Source organism: Strix aluco, chromosome 17 (genome assembly GCF_031877795.1).
Source record: "Strix aluco isolate bStrAlu1 chromosome 17, bStrAlu1.hap1, whole genome shotgun sequence".
NCBI lineage: Eukaryota > Metazoa > Chordata > Aves > Strigiformes > Strigidae > Strix > Strix aluco.
In genome coordinates, this window is record NC_133947.1 from 17,280,009 (window position 1) to 17,293,930 (window position 13,922).

A 13,922-nucleotide genomic window follows, 5' to 3' on the forward strand; every position below is an offset into this window, starting at 1 on the left:
AGCAAAGATAAACCAAGAGCTCCAAGTCATTATTTCTTACCTGAAAAAAGTCTTTTCCTACAGGAAGCACAAGTAGTCAAAATAAACCTGTAGGTAAGCAAGAAACAGAAGTATGAAAATGATACAGAATAAATTGAAGCAAAAGAGAAATGAGTAACTTGTTTAACTGTTGAATGAACAAGCACTTCACAAGACTTCTCAGTATGATGCACCATTAAATCCAAAGTATACGCAACTTTTCTTTCTTCTTAAATTTTAAGAAAAACCACTGCACCCACGCCATTAAGCAACCATCAAGAATGCAGTTTAAATACTGATGACAACCACTTGTAGGGCTGAACAGTAAATCCTCCCCCCCCCTCCGTGTACATTCTTTAGCTCAGCTCACAGCACTGTTGCACAAGTGCTCACATCTGCACAGGACAGTGCCATATGGGCAGAAAAGAGGAGACAAGTGGCAGGACAGCTTTCCTACAGCAGCAGTGTCAGCTCCTGTCAAGGTCTGACAAATTACAGCTACAGACAATACCTAGCTTCTAGAGACGCAGTTAAAATAAAATAGGCAGTTATGGAGAATTTGTCATCCCCTACAATTAAATTAGGAATTGCACCTTCCTCTCCTGACCAAAGGGGATAATTTAGGTCAATATCATTGCCTAGGTTATCCAGCAAGATAACCTTAGCAAGAGCAAAAGAAAGCGCTTCAGAGAACTTGTCCAATTAAAGGTAAGAATTAATGACATGCTTCCTGCATTTCAGTCAAGGCAGCACTGTTATGAGCAATTACTATTCCAGCCTCATTCCCAACGTGACCTTAATTAATTACTCTGGATTACAGGCAAGCAGATTTTACTCTCAGACTGCTCAAGTAAACATTTTATTTCCATTCAGGAGACAACAACGAACTTGTCAGCAAGAACGCAAACTGAACTCTTCCACAAACTGACTTCGGTCAGTTGAGTATTCATCTAAGCCACCTTCAACTCCAGAACTATTAAAAAAGTCACACAAAAATTAAATGAAGAATTACACTATGAGTGATCTTCATTGCAGGTCTTCTGACTTGGCTTTTTTTGGAAACTGGTCATGTGAAATTGTAGAAAGTTACATGAACCCAGGTCAAAAGCATTTGCTATAGAGATGCTCAGTTACAAGCTTCTATACAGACACCTACAAAAGGTTACTTGAAGTCATTAGTATCATTTTTAACATTTGGTTTTATTTTCTTACTGCATACAACACCAAATTCTGCACCCAGAAAGAAGACAGTTATTTTATTCAGCTTGGACTCAACATTCAAATATCCCTCCTGATCTACTTTCAAGCATTTAGGCTAGAAACAAGAGTCTGGGATCACAGAAACACCTCTGGTACCACAAAGATTTTCACTGTTTCTCAAAACTGTACTGACAACCTGCTCCAATTAACCAAGCCCTGCTATGGCTAGTGTGCACATCCATGCCAAGCCAACGAGTACAGTAACCCATTTTGGTGGCAATAAGCCATATTTGAACCTAGGCCTGTCAGGAAAAAGAATATGGTGCCTCCCAATTCTGTGCGTTAAACAGGTGTGACACACAGCAGCTTTCAGGTTGGTGTAAGGATCCACCGTTATTTCTGTTCCATAAAGACACGTCAAAGGGACAAAATGCAGCAGGATGGAGATGGGGTCAAGACTGCCCGGGACACAAAAAGGCCAGAAGCTTCCAGCTGACGGTACTGCCCACGGAAACCAACCCCGGCCGTGAGGAACACCATGCCGGGCAGGTACCTGCCCCACGCGAGGTTCCTCCCCGCTTCGTCCCCCGGGGGCCGGGCAAGGAGCAGCCGCCGGGCCCCGCCGAGCCTCCCCGGGACGAGCCCCGCCGGCACCGGCCCCAAGCCGCCTCCTCCCGCGCCGACAGGGCGACACCGCGCCGCCGCGCCCGCACCTCCCGCCGGCACCGCCGCTCCCCCGCAGCTCGGGGCCCGCCAGGAGCCGCTCCCGGCCGCCCGCCCAGCCCCGGCCGCCGCTGGCAGAGCCCCCGCGCTCCGGCCACGGCCCCGCCTCAGGCTCCGGCCCCGGCGCCGCCGCAAGGTCACTCGGCCGCCCCCGCCGGCCGAGCCCTCGGCGCCTGCGCTCGGCCCGCACATACTCACCTGCCCGCGCCGGCCGCGCAGCTCCGCGGGCCGCCGGGCACGGGCGGAGGCGCGGCCGGAGGGAGGGAGGGAGCGGGCGAGCGAGCGCCGGCCCGCGGCCTGGGGCCCCCGGCCTCAGCGCGCCAGGCCGCGGCGAGGCGGGAGCGGCCCCCACTCGGCGCCCCGGGCCCGCAGCGCAGGAGGCGCCGCCCGGCCCGGCCCGGCCCGGCCCGGCCCTTTGTGCGCGGGGACGCGTGCCAGCCCCGCCGCGCCCGGCCTCCCTCCCCTCGCCTCGGGCCAGCAGCGCGGGGCAGGGCAGGCAGCCCGGCCCACCCGGGCGCCGCCGCGCTCTTACCGAGGGATCTGTACGGGAAAAAGGGTTAGAACGGAGCCGAACCGCCGCGGGCCCCGCTCCGCGCCGAGCCCAGCGCCACCGACCGCGCAGCGACACAAAATGGCCGCCTCGATGCGGCGCCACCAGGGAGGGGGCGGGGGCGCGGCGAAGGGGCGGGGCCGTGTAGCCCCGCCCCCTGTCGGCCGGGCGCGCGGGGGGGGCGGGGCCCACCGTAGCGGGCGGGGCGCTCCCGGCACCCCCTGGAGCGGTCGCCGCGCCCCGCGCAGCCCGCCCGGCCCCTGCGGCCTCGCAGGGAAGGGCCCGCGCCCCTCCCGCGGCTGCAGCTTCTCCCGCCGGGCCCCACCGGCACCGCGGTGCCGCAGTGCAGCTCTCGGGGAGAGCAGCCCCGGGGCCGGAAGGGTCCTGCTGCCCAGAGCTGGGCCACAGGTCTGCAAAAAACCCGCCTGGAGCGCTCTGAGGGCAGGAGCGTGAGGCGATCCAGGGCGGCAGCGGGAAGTACAGGCCAAAACCAAGCAGGGTGACACTTCGGGACCTCCGTGAACCTGGGTGGCCAGGCCGGGGTGTCCCCCCGCACACAGCCCTCGGACCATCTCAGCAGCCGTCTGCTGGACTTTGTCCCCTCTGATGTCCCTTCTCCTGGGGAGCCCAGACTTGCACAGAGCACCCCAGGTGAGGCCTTACCAGTGCCACTGGAGAGGGGTTCACATCCTTCAGCTGGCTGGTCACCCCCGGTACAGCCAGAGAACTGGGTGTTCTGTGAATACGGAATTGAGAATTGGACAGGGAGAAATAATGTTTACTACAAAAAATAGTTCTATGCTATAGGTTAAAACCAAAACCAGACTGACACAGAAGAGTAAAAATCTTTGCAGGCTGAAGTTCTTATGTCAAATATTACAGTGTTTGTCACTGTGGGTGAATAAACTTCTGGTTCAGATGGTTTTCCTGGGATAATCCATCATTTTATGCTTAAAGGCCACAGACAAGTGGATGGTTGTTGCCTGACAGGTTTTGGGATAAAAAGAGTAACTGCTGTGACCAAGGTGTCTGCAGAAGCAGGACTAGGGCTGCAGGTGCAACCAGGCTCCAGAGGAGGGCACAGCACATCCCTGAGTCCAAGTGCTTTTCTCTCCTCCTGTCTTCCTCCTCCCAAACAGCCACAGGAACTGCTGTCACTGCACAAATCTGGCTGCTCCCACGACGTGAGACTCAGCCCAGTGCCACGAGCAGCACAGGACCCAGAGAGCGCAAAGGATGGTTTAAAGCAGAGTGGTCCCCATTGCTCTACAGCAATGTGCATGTTAATGCTTCTCTGACAGAGGCTGTGAGCTGTGTGCTGGGAATTTGTGGAAGCAGAGTGGCTTGCTAAAAATACCGTAACAGGAAAAAAATGTGGCAGAAAATGTAGTTATCAGTTTGGATTTATTTTTTGACCTGGAAATCTCACATGGGGTTTTAATGTTGCAGGTTTCTAGAAGCAAGAGAAAAAAATGGAGAAAGAATTAAAATAGAAAGCAGCTAAAAAAACCCCTCCAAAGTTCTGAGGGAAATAGATTTTTTTTCTTGAACCAAAATGTCAGCATAGTGTTTGTGTATTTTGAGCGCACTGTATGTCATTTAGGCTTTTTCATCATTTAAAAAAACCCACAGAATCTTAGCACATCTGCCATGAGAAGACCCATGTCAGAAACCACTTCCTTCTCCACAGAAATGGGTCTTTCTAGATCCCACCGGTTTTGAGATGTGGGAAATAATCCTTTTTGCTGCTGTTCCCACTGAGAGCACTTGGCAGTCCGGGGATGTGTCCATGTCAATTTGTGATGTTCAGGATGTCTGTGCCGTTCAGGACTCCGGGTCAGTATCCGATGTCAGCACCCCTGGTTCACGTTATTGGAGCCCCGCAGAGGTTTGCACACCTGCCTGCTTTGGCGGGGCACGGAGCGGCAGGCAGCCCTTCGCAGGGAGCGGTGCTCTCCCGTGCTGCCTCTGCCTGTTCTCCGCCATGGCTCAGACAGATCCCGGCCCCTCCAAGAGTTTCTGCTCGGCTCAGCTGGATCAGTTGGGATCCAGTGTTTCCCCACACATCAAGGAAACCAATAAATGTGAACAAATTAAGCTTTGCAGCCTGGGAAGGGTCTGTCTGCCCTCTCTGGAAAGCAGTTTGTGGTCTCACCTGCAAAGCATGAGCAGTGTCATGAACCCCACATGGCTCGTTGTTGGGGGGTGGCAGGAGTGGGATGTTGTGCTGGGACAGACGAGCCAGAGCTGAGCTGGCAGCGGGACAGGCAGGCACTGCCTTACCCAGCACGGTGCAGGCCAGCGGTAAATGGGAGCAAAACAGGTCCAGTGACTGAGTGACCAGATGAGCGTGCAAGTCCACAGCGCTGAGGCAGGGCTGAGGTTGTCAGTCCTTGGGTTGGGGGCAGAGTCCAGACCAGCACAGGAATGGCTGACCTGGCTCAGGCAGAGACCCAGGGGCAGGAGCCCGTGATTAGGTGACAATCCCGAAGAAGAGGGAGGAAGCTCCCAGTGCAGCGTCCCCCAGCTCTTTCCCTTCAAGGGCAGCTCTGCAGCTGTGCTGTCGAAGAGCTGGCCTTGAGCGCAGGCCGGCACGCTGCAGGCACTTCCCTTGCCTGCTGGAGGGCCGAGCTTGCTGGCTGGCCTCCCCGCATCTCAACGGGAGAATCAGGCACGTGGCAAGGGCAATGCACCCGGCCAGCCTTCTGCCTCTACTCTGGCACCAGAGGAACTGCGCTCGGAAAATGCCTCTTGCATTGACTATAAAAGGAGGCCAAACCAGCTCTAGCGCGCAGTCTGCGAGGCCAGGCGCTGCACTTGGCTGGAGCAATCCCCTGTAGGAGACTCTCCCCTCCTCCCTGACTGGCCACCCAGGTGGCCGACGTGGCAGTTGGCGAGGGGTGGCTCTGTGCCCGCGGGGGTTTCTCTTCACCTGCACAAGGGCCTCTGCCAGCCAGCGGCGAGGAGCCCCCGGCTGCCCCTGCACAGCCCACGCGGGGTCACTGCAGCCCACGCCACCGCAGCAGCTGCCGGCTCTGCTGCCGGAGATGCCGTGTGGTGCAGGTCATCGGCCCTGGTGGGCATTAGGTGGGGGCCAGTATGGCTCAGGGGGGTTTACAGACTCGTCTGGACATAGTCCCTGCCCTCCACACCCAAGTGTGTGCAGCAGTCCAGGGATGAGCTTCTGTGTCCCGCTCTCCCCACCATGCCTCACCCTGCTTGTACCTTGTCAGAGCTTTGCTGGAGGTCCCCCCAGGTCTGGCTGACTTCCAGGCTGGTCCCAAGGTGCACATAAGGATGGGAGATGAGGGACTCAGCAAGCCAGTGTGCCTCCATCACAACAGCAGTCCACATCTGGGCAATTTCTACCTCAGGACAGTCTCTCACCCTTTCTTTGTTGGCCGGAGCATCCAGAGAGGCTGGGAACAGGCTGCAGATCTCCGGGGATGGATGTCCACCCTCAGCCTGCGCCCTTGGCCAGGGCAGGCACAGCCCCATCGTGGAGTGGCGTGGGAGGGATGTGCAAACAAGCGGGCACTTCTGCATCAGGGTACCCGGACTGATTCAACTGGGAGTATGGGGGAGGCTGTAGCCCATTTCATCTTCTCATCCTCTTCAGAGCTGTCTGCCTGCAGGCGATAGAGACCCTGCTCTATAGGCCCTTCCGTGGCCCTCGGGCTATAGGGCCTGGCTGTCCCATGCTCTTCTGAATGGTTATCCTGCCCTGCGAGTGGGGAGGTGGCTCACACCGCAGGGGCACCCCAGCCCACTATTTGGGTACCGTTTGCAACTGCAGCACCTTTGTCTTCCCCGGCAGGCACCAAGGCCAGGTCACTTCAGGGGAAGCTGTACCTCACAGCTGAAGCAATCCAATAGCTCACTGCCCTCAAAAGAGATGGCCCTGTTCCCCCTCCATCCTCCACCATGACCCACCTGGTGTCCCCTGTTGCTTGTGATCTGAATGAAGCACCAGACCTGGCACAGACGGGATGGAGGAAATGGGGCTGCAAGTGGAGACAAGCTGAGATAAGCCACTAGGTTCTCCTTTGGGAGAAGTAATAGCTTCTAAGACCAGCCTTGGTCTTGGGCTTCTGAATACCTTCACGGATTTGGGGCCTGAACCCTGCCATCCCTGACGATCCCTGACAGCCGAGGTCACACAGTCATCAAGTCCTCAGTCCTGAGCTCCCTTTACAGTCCCAGTAAACACTAAACACTTCAGACAAAGCGGGGTGGCTTTGATGGTGAGATGGAGGAAGCTCCAGGTGGAGGCCGGACCAGGAGGAGCCCCTGGGAGATGCAGGTTCAAACCTTCGCAGGCTGAGCAGAGTCTTCAGCTGGTGCCCCCAGCTGGTGCTTCAACAGGAAAAGTCCAGCTGATGAGTGACTCAGTGTGTCCCAAAAATTTTCATGCGTGGCCACCTGGAAGCACTCAACCCCGGCAGGGTTCATATGTGGTCCACCGCACTCTGAAGGCCTCAGCTTTTCCCCGTCCCCTCTTGATGCCTGAGATGGTTCCCCAGCTGCCTGCACCCACACCCAGTTCTCTCCACCATTAACCGTGGTTGACAAATGCTATAGGACAACAGGGGCTCTAAAAGCCAGCAATGCTCAGCAGCTAAATCAGCTTTCACCATCTTACTGCTGGTGGTTGTACCACTGACAGTCTATGGGTGTGCCCGAGCCTGAGCCCTGCTCTGCAGAGCCCCAGCTCAGTGCCATCTCCACGAGACAGTTCTGCCAAATCTGCCAGCACTTTGCTGCACCCACATCAAACCTGCACTTGGGCAGCATCAGGACAGGGACCCTCCCACCTCTGCCTCCCTCCAGTGCTGCAGGCCTCCTGCCGCAGGCTCGCCTCTTCCTCTGGTCTCCCTCTTTCCACAAGGCTGATTCAGTGCAAAGCTCGACGTGAGGTTTAGGCTAAAAACTGGCCTCCCACTGCTCTGGATTTCTGGGGATGTTGTACAACCTTTGGGCACCTCTGGTTTGAAGGAGAATAGAGTATCTGGTGGGCCAGGAAGAGGGAGACCCCTCACAATTGCAAGGAGAGGGGAGACTGCAGGAAGCTTCTCTACCGGGGGGTGGCAGATGAGCAGGACGGGTGGCCTCATGGTTGCCACATCCTATAAAACACCAGGCAGTTGCCAAAGCTGAGCCCTACCTTCCTCCATCTCAAGCTGAACTAACAGAGAAGTCCAAAACCCACCAGTGATCCCCCAAGAGCTGCCCAACCTCTTCAGGAGCTGGGGTGGAACGTGGACAGCAGACCTGAGGGCATGGTGTCTATCAGCTGCAATCTGTATCTGGGAGAATTGCTTTTACCATTTTTGTTCGCAGATTCCCAGGACACGATTGCAGACAGCAAAAACCTCACGCCAGGCTCTGTGAAAAGGAGACTTAAACTGGCCAGAAATTCAACAGCACCAGCAAAAGCACCCAGCACCACAAGGGCGCTGGCCCCATCGGGACACGTTACACTTCCACGACCAGTGGCAGGTCTCGGACAAGCTGCAGGTGCCTCCTCTCTACAAGAAGCCAAAGACGAGTGAGCTGTGTCCCAAGCAGCCCGCTGGCACAGGGTCTTACCGCGCTGCTGGTGAAGCAGAGAACAAACCACAAGCTCGTTATGACCTTGACTTTTTAAGCAATCTGGGTATCAGGCCAAGGTGACTGCAGTAGTGAGCCCAAGTCTCACTTTGGGGTTTGGGGGCTTTTTGGATTTGGCCAAAATCAGCTCATTTCACAGCAAAGCCTTGGGGAACACTTAGCAGGCTGCAGCCAGCCACCTGGGAAAGGGCTGCAGGAGGTTATTGGTCTTCTTTCTGCTCTCGTTTGTTATTGCCCCTCTCCTGAAGGCTACAAGCCACCTACCACCCTCCTGCCAGCAAGGCTGGCATGAAGCCCCAGTGATTTGGCCAGCACAGGTGATGTTGATCTGCTGGATAACCAAGCAGCCCTTACCCGCTTTGCCTGAAGTGCACCATCTTTCCCCAGCGTTGCCAGCATAGTGACCACCCCTAGAGCACCAGCAGCACTGGCAAGTCCCAGGGCAGTCACTCGTCACCATGTGGCTGAAGGGGCTGCAGCCCCACCACTCTGTGCAACATGCCGAAGTCTGGAGCACCGATGCAGAAAGCTCCCAGCTGCTCCTTGGAGCAGGGACAGAGGAAAAATGAGAGAATCCTCCACCCTGAACATAAAACTGTTGCAGGTGGGTCAGCCCAACAGCTGATCTAACCACATCTCCAACAGCAGAGACCATGTAGGGGAAGCAGAGGTGGCCACCTCCTGCAGTACATCCCTCTCTTATCCTCTGACTGCCCATTTGTGGAGATATTGCCCATAAACTTCTCTAACCCTTTTTTGACCCTGAAAGGCTGCAGAAGCTCCTCTGTAAAGTATTGTCCTTTATCTGGTTTAACCCATTCTCTTCCAAGTTTCATTGAGTGTCCCTTAGTAGCTGCCTGAGAGTTAAGAACAACAGAACCAGCCCACAGCTTGGTTTCCAAGTACTCACAGCATGCTGATTCCCAAACGTTATTCATGAGCACTGACGTCAAGGCTGAAACCTGCAGCTTCAGGCAGACATGATCATGCTTCAGAAATTCACAGAAAAGACAAGAGACAACCATGGAGATTGTATTTATTATTATAACAGAGGAGAGGCTGCTTTACTGATTCATATTTACAAATTTGTTGGCAAAGAAAATAATATCCAGTGTCATTGATTAGCCTATCTTACAGCCCTGGCAAGAAGCATTCATCTGTAATAGCAGCAGACACCTATGGTTTGATTGACTGCTACAGCTAAGTGCAAGGAATAACACGGATCAGCTACGTGGTGGCCGGCTGCAGCCAAAGCCTGACACAGGCACATGCACCTGCAGCCCCAAGAGCAGGCATCACACGGCTGCTCCAGCCCACAACAGGGGCAGGATGTGGCACCCCGAGCCTGTTCAACCATTCAAATTTCAGTACAGTATGGCAGAGCCAGTAACCCCCCACCTGTCTCTACACTTCTGGGAAAGTGGCCCCACATCTAAAGTGCAAGTTGTTCAGCACTTCAGAAGGCCAAACTGAGCTGAATGGCTTCGAAGCACTGGGATGGGATGGGATGGGATGGGATGGGATGGGATGGGATGGGATGGGGACAGGGATGGGGACAGGGATGGGGACAGGGATGGGGACAGGGATGGGGACAGGGATGGGAGTGTGAAACAGATCCTGGCACATTTTTTGGGGTATGTTCGACAGAGCTAATCCTGACATGGGAGCAAGATTTCCTGGCCCACTGGCCCATCTGGTACAAGGAGAGGAACCACAACCCATGTTCAGCTGGGCACAAACTGAACTCCCGCTGTGGAGTTCATCCGAGCAGACGAGTGCCCTGGGAACCCCATTCACACACATCAAGAGATCCAAGCAGCCAGCAGGCTCGGGGCACTCCGCATGTGGCATCTTATGCCCCAACTTTTGGTACAGATTCAGACATCAGCTTTAAACCTCACTGCTGGCAGGGCTCAGCTCCCCACTGCAATCAGGAGAGGATGATCCCAGGTCCCCACTTGAAAGGGAGGAGGATGCAGAAATGCAAATGCAACCTTGGATGCTATTGGCAGACAGCATTGCATGAGTAATCCCAACACACAGCTTTCTGCAGCAGACCTGCCTCCAGCAGGGAAAACACTTCAAAGGAGGGGAAGAGTAACACCAGGATGCCACAGAATTAGAAACTGCTACTTACTAAGGAACATGCAACAGCATCTGGAAGCTGCGGGGGAGCTGGGGGGGCGGAAATCCATGTGCTGCCTCTGAAAGACACTGTCCTTGCTGTGCCTCACTTCTAGTGGCACACAGAAAACCACAGGGGTTTAATAGCAGAAGCAAGAATGCTGAGCTGCCTGCCTGACACCACCCCTGCACGGGCTCCACCACACCTCAGCCGCTCAGACCTGCCTCTTCCCTTCTCTTCCCTTCCCCTCTGCAACTCCCATGGCAATTTGGTGGGCAGAGCATAGGTGCCACTGTTGACTCCAGACAGTATCAGCATTCCACAAGTACAAAGCAATGCTGCTGCTCTGCCTGGAAGGGCACATCTGAGCACAGGAGCACTTACTGTTGGGGGCCTTCCCAGCTTTCTTTAGACCTGGGCTGAACTAGGAGGGTGGGTAAAACAGGTACTGGGTCCTTAGCAGAGTGGTCTGGGAAGGATGTGGTACCAGGCTGGAGCCGTGGAGACTGCTCAGCACAGTCTCAGATGCTCTTCATGAAAGCTGGTGTTGGCTCACTGCCCGTAGCAGAAAGGGGCGGCAAGGCCGCTGGGGTTACCCCTCCAGAGGATATGGCCCTCGTTAGGAGGATGCCAAAGAGGTTGTTTATCTGTTTGTTGTCAGGTGTGTGGCCTTCCTCTGTCCCCAGCCCCCACGGGTGGATGCTGGTTTAGCTCAGCACAGGGCTGGTCCCACATGCTGGCCACTTGCTACTGTGCAGCTCTGCAGCTGCCTAAAGGAGGTGAGGTGGATGCTGTGTGGATCTGGCCTGCCAGGGCCCCCGGCTGTGGGCTGTCAGACTCTCCAGCCACCAGCAGCAGAGGCTCAAACACCTCCTCTCCCTGGGCTGCAATGTGCTTCCACTGACCAAGGCAGTCCAAGGAACGCTCTGCCTCAGTGAACCCCCTGCACCTTTACATCCTCTACCAACAGCATCGTGGGGTGTCAGAACAATGCTCACGCCCCCAGCCAACAGCCTGCAGAGGTGAACCAGACTGGCTCCACAGCAGTGGGATTATCCCCAATGAGGCAGCATCTCCCCCAGGACCAGCTCGTGCCACAGCACAGGAGTGATGTCATCCTACCTGAAGCCAGCTCTGCCTCCAGAAGGGAGACGGAGTCTCACTGCCCCAGGCAGCAATTTCTCACAGATGTCACAGGCCTTTCAATGAGCAACCAGTCCTGCGGCTCCAAGGAGGAGGCCTGCCCACCTCTGAGACACACTGGAATCTGGCCTGGCATGTCAAGGACTTCCTGGTGCTGAACAGCCAGAGCCTTCCAGGAGTGTCTTGTCAAGTGTTCTTGTCCTCGAGGTCATATGCCAGGAGATGCTCGGGGCTAACCCAGGGTGTGACAACAGCAAGGACAATGGAAGAAATCTAAGTGGAGGGAAGAAGACTTCAGGCACCCAGCGACTCCTCAGAGCAATGTTTTGGACCCCAGCGGCTCAAACCAGCCCTTTGATGAAGCTTGTGTCCAAGTGCACTATCAGCATGCGAAGAAAGGACATTTCTTTGCGCGTGTTCTCAAAGATAATGCGAGGGTCATCAGACTGGCAGCGCAGGCAGTTGGGGGCCATCACCATAGCCAAGTTGTTCACATCCATCTTCGTCCTGCCCACATTTGACGGCTGAGCAAAGATCTGCAGATAATAAAGACATTCAGCTGGAGCAGTGGAAAAGGGCAAGAGACTCCAAACACGTGGCCTAAGAAGACGTGTGAGAAGAGCAGAGCTGTGGCCTCCCTGAAGGACAGTGCCCCAACAGCCACACATTCATGGGGGAAGACCACTGTGCTAACAGCTAACAGCATGGGAGCCTCAGCAGACAGGAAATATCTTGCAGATCTTAACCTTTGGGACCAGCCCTGCGCTCTACAAGATCAGGAACATGGTTTATTGCTCCCACAAGGGACAAGGCCAGCCGACCCCCGCTCCATCAATCCCACCTTCAATACAGGTGAGAGGTCCTACAACCCTGCCGATGGCCACTACTGCTGTGCCACTCTCCGTGCCCCGTGGGCTCCCAGCTCCTGGCTGGCAGCGTGGGCGCAGGACTGCAGGGCTGCCTACCTGCAGGAAGTGTATGAGGTAACACAGCACCAGTCTGTTGAGCTCCGGCAAAAGCTGCACCACGGCCACGGCAGCGTCAGGGTTCTCATAGTTGCTGATACACTCCTTGTAGAACTGCTGGGGGATCACAGGCTCCTCCAGCTCCCGATACCAGAGCTTGAGAAGAGAGGCTGGGCAGAAAGCAGGGTGCATGAGAACAGCTCTGGTTACCTCCCCACCACCTTCAGAGGCAAACTTGGCAGCGAGACAATGCCTCAGGAAACAGAGGGCAGAGAAGGGATTCTGCACTTGTGCTCTTTCACCTTATTTCAGTCTTGGCTCTGAAATTCTCAGGCAGCCAAACTGGCCAGTTAGAGGGAAACACTGACTCTTACCTACCTGCTCCTCCAGAAGTGGCTCTGGGGCCACCTAAATGAGAGGACAGTGAGACCTTGGAGCTAGAGTACTGCTCCCAAATGACTCCCAGCCACTCCGTGTGCTGCCCAGCGTGCACAGCCTCACTGCACCGGAGCCAGCTGGAGGCAGGGCTTCCCCTACTGTCCTCAGCGCTTTTAATATGGGCAGCATTTGGAAAGGCAGTGGAAAGGCACAGAATGAAAACCCAGTTGGTGAAGACAGCCTGTGTACACGTCCCCAAGCAGCAGCACATCTCCTGGGCTGCTCCTGTACCTTCCTCTCCGCACTGACCACGGCTGAGGCTGCAGCACACGTCTGCCGCGTTCCCGTACCTGGGATGTTGGGGTCACTGAGGCTGCTTGGGATTCTCCACTGATCCACCTGCAACTTCAATGCATTGACTTCATCAATGTCACCAGGTATCCTGCAAACAGAGACACAGCAAAGCTGCTTTAGAGAGTGAGCAGGGCAATGTGCCTGCTGTGGCAGCTGGCTGGCAAACTGCGGCTCTGAAGCTCCTTCTGGGGCCCCAGGGAGAAGGTAGCATGTACCAGAAGCAGTTCCTCAGAGAGGACAGGTTGCCTGTTTTTAGACACAGCTTTAGAGTGGGGGTAGAAGAAACACTTGTCTCCTTCCCACCAGCTCAGACATCAACTATCAACTAGGCCTCTCTGCACCATGTTCAGTCCAAAGATCAGAAGCATCTCTGGCTAAATACACCAAGATACTAGAAACCTTTACAAGGCAAAGTTGAATCTTTTGCTAGGTACCTTAAATCAAGCTTAGCTACTGAAAAACTAGCATAAATCTTAAATAAAACAAAAAAACCCAAACCCAACCCAGAATCCCTGATGTTCACCATACAGATTCTTTTGTCTCTCTTGACTCATGTTTTGTGCATCATCAGTGCTGATGTGCTGCATTTGATGAACTGCTCTGACAGGGACCCAAGAGTTTGTCCCTTCCCCGCATTGGCCAGCTACTACTGTTGATGGAAGTTCAATGCCTTGCCTGGGTACGTGCTGTCCTAAATAGTTCAAGTCACATCTATGCTGTCCCCTCTGTGCTAATGCATGCAAATGGACTAATGCTACTTTAAGAGGTGATTCCTGAACCTGGGAAAGGTTGGGTTTTCTCTGATATGTGGCAGAATACTATTCTCAGGGAAGGGGAAGCACGTGGAGGTCAATCT

At 55.0% G+C, this 13,922-nt stretch overlaps 2 protein-coding genes across 14 annotated transcripts in view; both read right to left on the bottom strand.

Annotated features, from left to right (window-relative positions):
• The window catches only part of PHF20 (PHD finger protein 20), a 74,760-nt gene extending 72,168 nt beyond the window's left edge, over window positions 1-2,592 (bottom strand). For 11 of the 12 annotated variants that reach the window (XM_074843234.1, XM_074843233.1, XM_074843232.1 and 8 more), the window contains exons 1-2: window positions 2,474-2,592; window positions 41-87 (exon numbers count right to left, since the gene is read on the bottom strand). The gene's annotated coding sequence lies outside the window, so the exon portion shown is untranslated. The remainder of the gene's footprint in view (window positions 1-40; window positions 88-2,473) is intronic. The other variant, XM_074843235.1, reaches the window with a different exon arrangement.
• Window positions 2,593-9,120: 6,528 nt separating this feature from the next.
• The window catches only part of LOC141931150 (rho GTPase-activating protein 39-like), a 56,505-nt gene continuing 51,703 nt past the window's right edge, over window positions 9,121-13,922 (bottom strand). For both annotated transcript variants that reach the window (XM_074842962.1, XM_074842961.1), the window contains exons 8-10: window positions 13,063-13,154; window positions 12,335-12,504; window positions 9,121-11,905 (exon numbers count right to left, since the gene is read on the bottom strand). In XM_074842962.1, the coding sequence (XP_074699063.1) occupies window positions 11,711-11,905; window positions 12,335-12,504; window positions 13,063-13,154 (457 nt within the window). In that variant the 3' untranslated portion in view covers window positions 9,121-11,710. The remainder of the gene's footprint in view (window positions 11,906-12,334; window positions 12,505-13,062; window positions 13,155-13,922) is intronic.